This window comes from Anas acuta, chromosome 18, assembly GCF_963932015.1.
Source record: "Anas acuta chromosome 18, bAnaAcu1.1, whole genome shotgun sequence".
Classification (NCBI taxonomy): Eukaryota; Metazoa; Chordata; class Aves; order Anseriformes; family Anatidae; genus Anas; species Anas acuta.
This window is the reverse complement of record NC_088996.1, coordinates 7,126,894-7,140,590: the sequence shown is the minus strand read 5'-3', so window position 1 is coordinate 7,140,590 and position 13,697 is coordinate 7,126,894. Positions and strand designations below refer to the sequence as shown.

General features: G+C 34.9%; 1 protein-coding gene across 4 annotated transcripts in view; it reads left to right on the top strand.

Annotated features, from left to right (window-relative positions):
* Positions 1-13,697, top strand: part of RHOT1 (ras homolog family member T1) — a 27,047-nt gene extending 13,350 nt beyond the window's left edge. Inside the window, exons 12-21 of one of the 4 annotated variants that reach the window (XM_068654989.1) lie at positions 457-541; positions 919-1,064; positions 1,700-1,800; positions 2,035-2,165; positions 2,496-2,579; positions 3,271-3,390; positions 3,743-3,945; positions 5,342-5,464; positions 10,959-11,102; positions 12,551-13,697. In XM_068654989.1, coding sequence (XP_068511090.1) covers positions 457-541; positions 919-1,064; positions 1,700-1,800; positions 2,035-2,165; positions 2,496-2,579; positions 3,271-3,390; positions 3,743-3,945; positions 5,342-5,464; positions 10,959-11,102; positions 12,551-12,668 — 1,255 coding nt within the window. In that variant the 3' untranslated portion in view covers positions 12,669-13,697. Of the gene's footprint in view, positions 1-456; positions 542-918; positions 1,065-1,699; positions 1,801-2,034; positions 2,166-2,495; positions 2,580-3,270; positions 3,391-3,742; positions 3,946-5,341; positions 5,465-8,039; positions 10,833-10,958; positions 11,103-12,550 lie in introns of those variants that run through there. The other 3 variants (XM_068654990.1, XM_068654991.1, XM_068654992.1) reach the window with 3 other exon arrangements.

The following is a 13,697-nucleotide window of genomic DNA, read 5'->3' as shown; positions in this document are numbered from 1 at the left end:
CTCTCTCTTTTTTTAAGAAAGACATGGCAAAAGAGACTCATAATACAAGACTACAACATGGATCTGAGCAGGTGCTTTATTGTATGCAGCACCAAATCAGAAAAGGCTTGTTAGGATTTTTCTGGCACTGGAGAGCCTTTGAAAATTCCCAAAGTAAAAGTTGAGAGATCAAGTAATTCTCTGGCTTTTCCTGAAAAGTGTGACTACATACTTTTCCTTAAAACAAAACACAACCCTGATGACTAAATATCATGTGATATAAAGACAGTCACTCATAATTTTAGAATTCCTAATAAAAAGTATGTACTTTGATCTCTTTAAAGAAATTGTTAAAACTATACGCAAAGGTTAAATACCAAATGTTGTGATTCTAAAATTCTTTATTTTGAATTAAAACATTCTGCATTTTTTAAACTCACTTAACAGTTCTTGTTTGTGTTTGTTTTCAATAAATAGGCTAAAAATTCCTCCAGACTGCACAACAGAATTAAACCATCATGCATACTTGTTTCTTCAAAGCATTTTTGATAAGCATGATTTGGTAAGCTTTTAATATGAGTGTGTGTGTCCGTCCTTATATTTAAGAGCCTTAGCTTGCAAGCAATTTTGTTATCAGAAAGTGTGTCTTGGTTATTGCCATTTCATTCAGAAACTGGCTATGGTGTAAGACATGGTCAAAACTGGTCTGTTTATAAGGTATTTCTGTCTACATGGAGAAAATGCAAATATAGTTGTACTACCAAGGTCTTTTAAGTAGCCTATATATTTAGTTTTGTTTAAAAATGTCAAAAGAAAGCAAGTTCTGTTTTTTTTATAGCCAGTTTCTTGAATTTTTCAAGTATACAGACAAAAAGTACCAATTTAGAATAGATATGAATTAAATGTTCTTTATGTCTAATACCATATGCTTGTTTTTAGGATAGAGATTGTGCTTTGTCTCCCGATGAATTGAAAGATCTGTTCAAAGTCTTCCCTTATATGCCATGGGGGCCTGATGTTAACAACACTGTTTGTACAAATGAAAGAGGGTGGATTACATACCAAGGGTTTCTCTCTCAGTGGACGTAAGTGTGTTGCATTGAATTATGGTATCTGAGAACTTTGCGTATGCTAATGTGGAGATTCCTCTTGAAAATGTGGTAGTAACAGTGGAATTTTAATAGTTGAAAATTGACCTAAGCAGTGAAGTTCCTATAACTATCCAGAGGCCTAAATTTCAGATAACTGTTATGTGTTCAGGATTTGACCAGCATTCAGTGCTAACTATGATGAAATGTCTCTTTAAAATTTGTATATGTCTCTGAAACTTGTCAAAACAACAGGAAAATATTTGACCGTTTCATTGTTCTGTTCTTTTAGAGTTGTTAAGAATAATAGTTGTTAAAGTTGTGAAGAATAATACTGTTTGGTAATGAGGGTTTTTTCCTATTGAAGACATAGAGAATGAGGAGGTTATTCTGAGGAAAAAAATGTGATCTAAGTTCATGGGCAGCAGCAAGTACTGCTTTCATAGAGTTCCGCTTGTTGAAGTTAACCACTGTTTACCTCTAGAGTCCTGTGTCCTTCAGTACTGCATAGTACTGAGACTATTACTATCATGTCAATCTGGAGACAGGCGGATAAAAAATGTTTCAGTACTGCAGAGAATTGGTATTACAGATGCTAACAATTCAGTAACTCCTTTTGCCCCCTCTACTAGACTGACCACATATTTAGATGTACAGCGTTGCCTGGAGTACCTGGGTTATTTAGGCTACTCGATACTTGCAGAACAGGAATCTCAAGCATCAGCAATTACAGGTAATTAAAAATAAATTGATTTGTTATGCTTTAGGAGTTTAAACTTAAATATCTGCTTAAGAATACATTGCTTAAATGTCCTTTTTTCACTTAATTCTCTTCTACTTTCTGCTCAAGACAATCTTTTGTTTTGATATTTTGTGTGCATTATAACCTACTTGTCCATTTACATTAAATGTTTTCATGTACATCCACACGTGCATTTTGTGAAAAATATTTGTATTTTCTCAAAAGTAACAAGAGACAAAAAGATAGACCTTCAGAAAAAACAGACTCAGAGAAATGTTTTCCGATGCAATGTTATTGGAATGAAGGGCTGTGGGAAAAGTGGAGTTCTTCAGGCTCTTCTTGGAAGAAATCTAATAGTAAGGAACCCTTTGCTTTTATTCACACATAATTGTTAATTTTACACAACAAAACCCAGTTGACAGGAGTTTTACTGTTTATTACTGAATTCGGAGATTATAGATTAATTTTTGTTAAGATTAGCAAATAGACAAATTGATACTGCATGCATAATTATTTGTGTATCTTGGATTACAGCTATGCGTGTACTTGCAAAATAAACCACAGATTACTGTAATTTTTTCATTACATTTCATTATTCATTCATTAATAAATGGAGTAAAACAATTATTCAAATCTAACTGAAGGTGAAAGTTGCTGTGATCTAACCTGAAATTCTTAATTTTCAGAGGCAGAGGCAAATACGTGCAGAACACAAATCTTATTATGCCATTAATACAGTCTATGTGTATGGACAGGAAAAATACTTGCTGGTAAGGTTGCCTCATTGTTAATCTTAAAGTTCAGTGAACTACAGAAAGTAATCTGCAAACAAATACAAAGGAATTTCTGCTTTAATTGTCTCTACTTCCTAAACATAGTTTCTTCTACCGCTTCTACCTCCATGTTTTTTCAGGCTGAAATAATTTCTGATTTTGATTTTAAGATGTTGCTAATACTCTAAACTGAGTATGTTCAGGATCTGTTATTTTTGAAACTTTCACTAAATTTTAAAGAAACCACTCCATTAAACAATCTACCTATTTAGAATATAAGAATCTGTCAGGTGGGATGATTGCGATGGCTACAGTTAATCTTCGGTGGCTGAAATACTTTCTTCAAAGGCTTGCTGTACGGTAGTTTTACTTATGATGATATATTTCTTTGTTTTCCAAGAGTCTTCTGCTCTGTAGAATGAATGCCAGTTTCTGTGGGAATCTAAGACTTTGTGTTAGAAGGAAATGTAACTTTTTATACTGAGGTTGTGATTGCCTGCAGATGTGATGTTAACAGCTCACATATGTTGACTCCATTGGTAAATTTCTCTTCTTTTTCATTAATTCTGCCTATTGTCAGTCCATTAATTCTAAGGATACATAACAATGAGCTGTAAAAATTGCAAGGAAAAGAAAGTTATAAAATTTCTTTAACTGCATAATGGCGAAGTTTTTTCTCTTTTTCCAGCTACATGATGTCAGTGACTCTGAATTTTTAACTGATGCTGAAACCATATGTGATGCTGTCTGCCTGGTATATGATGTCAGTAACCCTAAGTCCTTTGAGTACTGTGCCAGGATTTTTAAGGTTTGTGTATTTTTTCATATATGTGTGTATGTATGTATTCTCATATTAAAAGTATATAAATTAAAAAAAAGTTCACTGATGAGTATTCATTTTCAATTATTGGTCCCATACGCCATGTTCTAGTGCTTAAAAGACATTTTATTTGTGAGTGCTGGTTATATATGGCTGATGCATTAAAAATGCCATTTTGATATTAATACAAAAGTAAGGTCTACTTGTGTATATATAAAATTTTCTGCTTCTAGAAGTGCTTGACTTCAGTGCAATTAGTATATCTTAATGTTGTTGCAAACAGTTACATTTAGGCTGTTTGAGGTTGGATATAACATATAATGCCTCTTTAAATTTGCAGCAACACTTCATGGATAGCAGAATACCATGCTTAGTGGTAGCTGCAAAGTCTGACTTGCATGAAGTCAGACAGGAATACAGTATTTCTCCTGCCGAATTCTGCAGAAAACACAAAATGCCTCCACCTCAAGCCTTTACGTGTAATACTGTTGATGTGCCGAGTAAAGATATCTTTGTTAAACTGACAACTATGGCAATGTATCCGTAAGTACTTGAACCATTCTATTTTTTTCATATTGCATGGATCATGCACAATAGCACTGCTTGTCGTTGTTAGCCATGAGGATGGAACTCACCTCACTGAGATTTAGCAACAGAGAGAGGCATAAATGACTTTTGTAGAACTTGAAATTATGTCAAATTGAGAAAGCTGGTACGAATCCAATATATAAAAAGGTCAGCTGTCGTGGTAACATATTTTTAAAAGAATACACTATTTCATCCAGCTCATGTTACGTTTTTAGGTGTATCTGTCCAATGAATATGTAGGGTTCTGTTCTGTCATTGTTGTGGATGCATCACTCAGTATCTCACTATTCGTATCTTGATATTTTTAAGATAATTGTGAATAAGTTGTACTGTAATTCTTTATAATAGCTCAACTTTACAGTTGTTTACAAGTAATGACACTCTTGTGAACAACAGTTTCCCCCAAAGCGCTGCTTGAAGCTTTTTTTATTATTATTATTTTTGGTGTGCTTATTATTGTTTGCTTCAGTCCACAAATCTGATATCTTTTACATTTTTTTAATATAACTTCTGTATAAATACCTTTTCAACTTTTGATACAATATACTTAAGCTCACGTGCTTTTTCACTTCATATCTCACTGTTGCTAAGCTCACTTTGCATCTCTTTTTTTGGTGGGTGGAGCTTTTAATATGATTAACTAGATAAATCTTACAACAGACGGAGTCGAGTATGACAGCTGACATTTGCTTTAAATTAAACAGAACTAATGTCACTTTCACCCAAAATCTAGGATTTTTTTAATATATTTTTGAAACTAAATTTATTGGATTAGATTTGTAAAGCTTTTGTTTTGTTTTTGTTCTCTTATACTTGTTTTTGTAGTGCTGGAATACTGGAAACCACAAAAAGCGTAGCGCTGACCAAATGTCTTGTCATATCAATATTCCCGCTTCTCCCTTAGTTTTCAAGCATGTGTGTTTTTTAGGGTGGGAAAAGTAGAGGTAACTGTCACTTTGTAAAGCGTGCATTGAAAGTGGTAGACAACGTGGCTTTCTTTACTTTGAAAAAGGGGTGTTATCTATTGCTGTGCAGACATACTCAGACATTCTCGTATGTCTTCCTTTCAAACTTAAATTCAGCAAATGTTTTCATTCATGTTTGTACGTTGCTATTAAGATCTACGCATGGGTGATAATGCCAAAATGTACAAGATATAGAACATCTAACCCCAAGATTCTGCACAGCTGTAGTTTTACCCTTGCTTCCCCAGTGTATTTTTTTTCTCTTCTCCTTACTCATTCAAATGTACCTTTTATTCCTAAATCTCTCTTGGTTGTGGCACAGTCCTAATGTGCACCTGATTATATGAGCAAGATTTCAACTCCTGTCCTTCTGTGTGTTTTCGCAGCCATGCCCGGTTACGCTGTATGTGCGCCTGCAACAGGTGTACATTTTGCATCTGTCAGAACTTCCTCAACTCAGACTTGCTGCAATCTGTAAAGAACAAACTCTTCACTGCAGTTCTTAACAGGTCCTTAACTTTATTTACTAGGTACCAGGTGTGCTTTTAAAATAAAGGTGTTTTTTTTTTTGAAAAAGCAGTTGGTAACCTTCTATACTGCAGATTTTTCATTCCATATTTACAAAATAGGCAGATACTTATTTTAATAACTGTCATAAAATTGTCAAACTTTGATCTGTTTAAGGTACTTTTGGTTCTTTTGAGCTTGATCCAGTTATTTCTCTGAAAAAATGCCAACTTGGTGGTCAATTCTGGCACATTTTGATTGGAAAAATATTGGAGGAATTAGGACTGTTTTTCAGGGAGCTGGTAATGGATATCAAGTAATGTATGTAAGTCTGTGTAATGGATCTCACTTGAGATGTAGGTTTGTTTAGCATTGATTAGAGCTAGTGCCTCTTAGTTATCTATTATAAAAAATACTTCCATTTAAATAGTAATGTAGGAAAAGGCACAGCTTGACTCTAACATCACTGTATGACGTATTACATGCTTATAATTGCTGTTGTTTGGTATTTGGGAACTGATAGAATTTCTGGGTGTGTATTATGTCTGGTTTACACAGAAAGTGGGTAAGTTGTATAAAAATCTGGACCTTTTAACATCCAGTTCTTCTGAATAAAATGCAATATGTAAGAAGTGGTAAACGGTTAACCATTTGCATTTGCAGATATTTTGGAAAAAGCAATGGGTAAAGAGAACTGGTTTTCAGCATTGAAAACAGTGCCTATACCTTGCCTCGTGTCTACTGCAGGCTGCTTTTATAAAACACCTTGCTTTTGACACGTGATTTACTAACAGCTCAGCACTTGTCACCTTGACCCAGCAAATGGGAGTTCAAACCGAACAATTTTTGTAGTGTAGTAGTTCTGTCCCTTTTATAGCCTCATAGACTATGATAAACATAGTTATTTGAGGACCGTGGTTAGAATATCCTGGCACATTCTGCATATATTTGGTCCGTGCATATTACTACATTTTACTGGTTTCAGGTGTAGATGCTCCAAATAAGAGTGGATGTTTCCTTTAAATGTGAGGTATGCATTCATAGGAGACCTACTGATGTACCCATTGACCTTTGAGCACCTTTGTGAAATACAACTTTAATCCAAGATACAAGCATTAATCAGAGTGAGAATTTAGAGAAGGGAGAAAAAATCGTTAGTTTAAGAAAATACCATGAATATGAGCGAAACTCTTCATACCGCATCTCTTCTCCAGTTGTCACGCCACAGACGAAGATCCCTGCAAAAGAAGTCTCTTTGCATATTGTTACTCTAATACTTCATTTGGTCACTACTAAAAAATCTCAACTCCTCATTATCAAGGCTTAAACCGCCTCTAGAGCTCATCCCCATTTTTCAGAATGGTTATGGATTGCTATATTAAGTGTTGTGACATGTTTCTCTCTAGTGTGGGCCTGTGTTTTTTTGAGTCCTGCATTAGGCATTGTACTTAGTTCCTGTGAGATACTGTCAAGGACTCGAAGCGTTGAAATCTTTGTTTGACAAGCCCTGGGATGCTGTCTTTCCACACCTTGTCGGTAGGCAGTGTGGAATAAACATACGAATATACTGCTGTATGTAAAGTCCGTAATTCGAAGCAAAGAGAATTCCTTGCAGACTTCTACGCTGACCCTACAGAAAGGAAAAAGTGTTTCCTAGAATTGTTGTTTGCAGTCGTTCAATTAGTTGATGGGGCTTGTTGCAGGTTTCCAGTAGGCTAATTTCTTCTCAACAACGTGCTTCCTAGTTAGCTCTTCAGAGCATATTGCTGCAGGTTATTCACCTTCAGTACGTGGACTTACTGTAGAACTGTATACATAGGAAAGAATATTAGAGCTGAGATATCCGTAAATAACAGAGATTGGCCCCTAATTGTAGACTCAGGAGGGTAGAGGTAGTTCTCTTGTTTAGAAACATTAGCTTCTTAGAAGCATTTTAATGATTTTTGCATAAAAACAGCACTTGAATCAAAGAGAATTTTCTGATATAGCTACTTTATGTGATTTCTTATTTTGCTTTTACAAGTGCTTACCATTGGGTCAGAAAGTTTGGCAGAAGTCAGATAACTAATAGGTAAAGGAGGCTTCTTGAGAGTTTGTGTTCTGATCTCTTCCTATTCTGAAGCTCTAGAAAGTGAAAGTAGGTAAACTGAAATCTTTCAGATTGGACTCCAACCATTTGTTGCCAAGTAGTGCTTAAACGCTGTTACTAAGGCACAATATAATAGTACATTAGAATATTCGCCACTTAGTACTTAAAGGAAGAACATTACCTCTATGTAGCTGAAGAAAATAATGCCCACCTTTAGTTTCTCTTTTGTGGACAAGCTTCAAAGACTCTCCTGAAGCTTTACAGGCTCTCAGAAAGGCAAGTTCAACAAATGTGGAAGTTCAGTTTGGGGATACTTGTGCTGGAACAGGATTGTTGGTTTGAACTACCCAGGATCACACTTCATTGGTTCTTTGAGGAAGAAGGCACTGCATTCCAAGCACTGTACATGTGTGCATGAGACTCATTACTATGCTGCAGTATTTTTATATTTTTAATTTGTTTTTTTTGTTTGTTTTTTTTTCCTTTAGGTGTTCATTTGTATTTGTTTGGCTGGCACTTAATCTCTTCTTATTACATTGTTTTACCTCTTTCTAAAAGCAAGGTTTCTGCGTATGTCATTCTAACCCTTTCTTTAATTATCAGCTTGGATTTTTGGCTTTATTTTCTTCCCTAACTCTAAAGCATGGATTTTAAGTGTGTTTTTCTGTTTTCTTGGTTTAAATTCGTTCACTTGCTGCCTTTTGCTTTTATAGTAGTGACACTTTTGTCAGCTGAGTTCATTTCAAAGCGATTGTTATGCATGAGAACTGTGTTGTTCAGTGAGGAAGATTTCTCAGACCATTTCATTTTGTTCCTTCTAAAGTTTTTAAATAACGTGAAATGTAAGTGAATTCTACTTGCATATATAACGTGGTTGTTTCAGGAATTGTAAGATTTTTTTCTATGAAAACCTTCTATGAAATTAAAAGTTAAGGCAGTCGTGTAATTTTCCTGTTATAAGGGAAAGTTCTAAGGATATAGTCCAGGTTTTATTTTTCACCATGTGCTATTCAATCTGATGGCAGAAATCTGTCCCTTGACTTGGGTGTCCCTAATATTTTAGGAGAGTGTAACAACATTCTTCTCACCTGTATTCCTCCTTCTCTAAAATGCTTAGTGCTGCATACTGAGTGGAGTTTTGCAAAGCTTCTTTCCAAATAGATTATATTGAACTGGCATTTTAAATTCTTTTTAGGTTGTAGATAATAACATGCACTTGGCGCTTTTCACATTTTAGATAACTAATGCATGGGGAAAACTTCTAACTGCTGGAGTGGTTTGCATCCTAGGAAAATGTGCCTGAAGGAAGCTGCAGCAGCTTGCACGTTACGTGATGTTTTTGGAATTTAGTTGCTCATATTTTATTGTTAAAACCTATCATCTGTCAGAGCAGCCTGCTGCTGGCTGACTGCATTAACTTGCCTATAATTTTGGCTTGAGTAACCATGTAACTAGTGTGGCCTCTGCACTGTGCTTTTAAAACGTGTTTGTAGTTCATATGGGATTGTTTTTCAATTTTAATAGTTAAGGTTAAACCTCCCCAGACTTAGGATTTTTCTTCTTCTGACATGGGGGGAAAAGTGTCAGTATTGGTCCATAACTTGGCGGTTTTCTGTGTGTAACCATGACAGGCATGCTCAGTTAACTTCTTGATAAGTACACGTGGCAAACTTCTTGTGAGTTGTTAAACCCTATTAAAGACTGTACAGATCTCAAAGGTACTATTCAACAAGTGACAAGTTATGTGGCTCACTGTTAAGGAAGGGCAGATTGAATCTGCCTTCTTTTTTTCCCAAGGTGTGCATTAAAATCTGAATTTTATGCCAGAGGCAAAATTCCTAGACACCTTATATATGTAGAACTAATTATGTGATTAAATATGCACACCAAACTATTTCAGAAGTTTAAAAGCTAATAAGAATTTCAAATACACCGTCATTTATGGAGTCCTAACTACTTGTGTGTGTGTATGTATATGTGCACACATCCGTGTACAATTTTTCCACTGGAGAGAATAATTTTTCTAGTTTAGAGTTAGTGAAAGTTTCAGGTACTCTCTTACTATCAGGACAGTAATATTTCTACCACTGGTGAAAATTAGTTTCATAAACACAACTACACTGAAATAAAATTTGAATGTTATTTATTGAAAAGGTAGAATTTTTGTTATGTATCGAGTGAAGTTTATATATTATAGTTACCTTCAAATCAGAAAACCTGTGCCAGAAACAAACATTCAGATTTTTTTTCTTAATGGCAGCTGAGCAGTATTAGGGATCAAAGATGTAAAAATGGAATTTAGGACAGTGTAAGGAACACTTAAGAAAGAAGTAGTAGATTTTCTTCCAAGGGTGTAAAGCAATTAAACATCCATAATGTTGTGAATTTCAGTGAGTATTTTGAGCTTTGGATGTTTGGACTGAGATCTTCAGAGGGCACTAACTGTGTTAATTCCTTTGAGGTTATAAAACAAATCCCTGCCTTGGTTTAGTTTCTTTCTTCAAATGAAAGAATCTGTAACTAGAAAAGAGATCAGAGTCAATTTACTCTCCCTTTAGATATGAAAAGAGGATTTTATCATGAATGAGAATATATTAATTGTTTTTAAAAGGATGAAGCAAGTTTCTTGAATCCCACTGAATATGGACATGTGCAAAAGTCAAAACAAGGCAAATTATAGATAGGAATCAGAAAATGCAGATGAGAGTGCACTTTACAGGGCAATGCAAAAGCACTCATTTGCAATTTAAACAATGTTTTACCATTTTAAAGGGATGCTTATTTAAATTATACAAATAGTTGGGCATTGGAATTAACCAAATTAATCTTGAGAGTTGTTAATTATACAAATCTTCACCCAATGGGGCTTGTCACATAACCTATTAACATCGTGTCACATACAAGTAATTCATTTTACATACAAAGATAAGTGTTATAAATCACAGATTTTAAGACAAGTGTTTTACAGTGTTTTACTTAAAAATAAATAAATAAAAAGAATGCTAAAGCTTTTAGTAATAATAGAATACAGTATTGATTTGAATTATCAATGATGATGAGATCATATCAATTTTAGAGCTGATGTGTTAAGCCATTCCAGTGTTTAGCACAGGTACTCTAGCTCATGCATATGATGCAAGAGTATTGCAGTATCCTGTGGGCACATGAAAATTAATGTTTTGGAGATGGAGTAGGAAGAGATTCAGTTTCTTAAGCAGTTTTCCTTGTCCTTAAACTCCGTTTATTTCTGTTTTTTTTTCCAACCACTAAGTTTTTAACAACTCCACAAGAATCAGAGGTTAGGTGGGTGAAAATTGTAAATTCTTTGGGCTTTGTTACTTGAGCATATTTGAAACATTATTGTTGAGCCATGCTATGAACTGCAAACTGTGCATGTGTGTAAAAAGGTTAAGACCCTACATAGATGAGTTGGGTGCCATGCTGTTAGCAGACGAGGAGCGCAGTATTATGCAGCAGGTACACGCCGTCAACTTTGTAGAAGATTCCATCTTCATGGAGTCATCTCTTGGTCCACGTTTACTTGAAGACAGGTAACAGCAGCCAAACTAAGGTGATCTTGCCATTGCCTTATCCCTTTCTTACCCTCAACAACCACTTGACATCTGGTTTGCAGAGGGTTTGTCAAAAGTAGATGCAGAACTAATGCTTTCAGGAATTCATGAATTTGGTCTGTTCAATAACCTACCAAGATATTGTTAAATAAGATTAGGAATTTTTAGCTAGCAGCTGTGTTTTGCTGTTAATACACCAAAGAATTTGTGCCTTTTCTTCAGCATGCAATATTACAGTACACTGATTATCTATATGGCTTATATTGCTCTTGCAAATGTCTGCTAAATAATATCCTAAACTGTTTTTGTGTATTTTGATAGCAAGTACAATTCCTGCTTTACTAAACAGCTTGTATATGACAGCTCTGCAGTTCACACTATCTGAACTTTCTTATGCACTGTGTATGTTTAGGATCTCTGTATGCTCCTTGGATTTAATACTCCTGCAGTTTACACCGAATAACTCATCATTATAAATACAGGCTGAAATCTGTAGGCTAGTGAAGTTCTTTCATGAGTTCTATCTTAAACAAAAACAAACAAACTCTTTGCTATTATTTAGGAACTTGTGCTTTGAATTATGGCATATATGATAACTTGTTTTAAATAGTAGCTCCTGCTTTATGGTAAGCTGTCATACTTGAGACTACTTTAAGGATGTCTAGCAGTGTTTAACTGAGCATGCTCACAAACTTACTGCAGTATTTGGGAGAGTTGGGTCACTGGCTGTCTACTGTCATGCAAAACATGGCTTCTTATGTCATCCAGTCACTTCATACTGTTCTATCTTCTCGTTTTCTGTTAATGCCATTGTCACTGCCTGTTTCACTAGCACCTTCTCTTAGCTTTCAGCTTGGTATTGGATAACTGTTTCTATTGCTGTTCTTGTGACTGTACTGGGAAGAAAGGGATTTACAAACTTATTCTTTTGATTCTAGCTTTTGGAAAAATATTACTTGCTACTTGTCAGTAAACGTTTTTTTTGGGGGGGGAGAAATAGAAGTAGATATTTAATAGGGCTGGAAAACTTTGCAAGGAAAAGTGGAAATATGCAAACTCAAAAAAAAGTTTTGTTTGCTGTAATGGACTTTTTCTCACTATGGATTATTATTAATTTGCTAGCTATTTATTATTTTTATTTTCTGAACATTTGCTGGTACTCTCAAAGAGGACACACTGCTCTCCCATTCTTCTGCAGTTGTGTGAGCTCTGACTTCCATGGTTCTGCTAATGTAATCATGGCAGCAGATCAAGTCCTAAGCTTTCAAGAAAAATAAAATGACTATTTAAGTACTCATAAGGCTGAACTGTAAGCTCCTTGCCTGTGACAAGTGTAGTGATGAATTTCCAAAAGCAGAGTAGCTTAGCACAAGTTATCTGATATTCTTGTCCTGAAAATAATTTTTTGTGTGTGTGTTAAATTTTAGGCATGTGACGCAAGCGGACCTCAAGAGCTCTACATTTTGGCTCCGAGCAAGTTTTGGTGCTACCGTCTTTGCAGTTTTGGGTTTTGCTATGTACAAAGCATTATTAAAGCAACGATGATCTGAGAAGAAGCACATCCGGCCCTACCAAATAAAAATAAACTTTTATGTACATTCTGAATGCTTTAAATTCTGCTAGAACTATTTATATATGCAGAGTTACTTTATTAATATTTGTAATTCATGCATAAGATTATTTTAAATTATAGCTCTAACTACAGTATTGCATAATGCGTGGAAAAAAGAATTGCATCTTAGCCAGTTTAAAATGGCTTAACTTGTGAGGCCAAAAGGGAATTTGTTGTAAATAACCTGTACATATTAAAGCAGTACAACATTGCTCCCCAAGAAGTTATTCAAAATACTGTTCTTAGGTATTTCACCATGGTGACATACTAGTGTATAGATGAAATTCATTTAAATTCATTTTCGATAGAGTAGGTTCAACTCGAGGATCATACTTCCTCAAGGATTGCTTATTTATTTCACTTTTATTTGAAGTGACTTAATCTTTTTGGACTACAAACTACACCAAGCAGAATTTGTGTTTTTCTTTCTAACCTGCTCTTTCAACAACAGATTTCCCTACTGTAATATGTGTTTCAAGAAAAAGTCACAGTTGCTGTCCTGGCCTATGATTTTCTACGTTGTATGACCAGTGACACGCTTATCCATCTAATAACTTCTTTTAAAAGGAAAAACAAAGACTTCAGAAACTGCCAGATCAACTTCACATGCTGTGTGTAACAGTTACTCATTTTCCACTACATTGTGTTTTATAACCCTTATGCATCAGATAAGAAAATTTGTATATTATATATGTTAATAATTCAAAAAGTGCTGCTGTTTAATTTCTTACATGTGTCAATCCTGTTAAAAGCTGTGTATAAGATAGAACTGAACTAGTACACAGTACCTATTCTGCTGTAGTATATTAGTTGCATGGTTCACAGTGCATTCTGTAACTGGCTAGAGTTACCTGTAGACACAGCTTTTCTAAGGATCAAATCGAACATTACTTCCTCATAACAAACTTATTTTTCCATTGCTGGCCTTTTCGAGTATTTCAATAAAATAACTGTGTACTGTG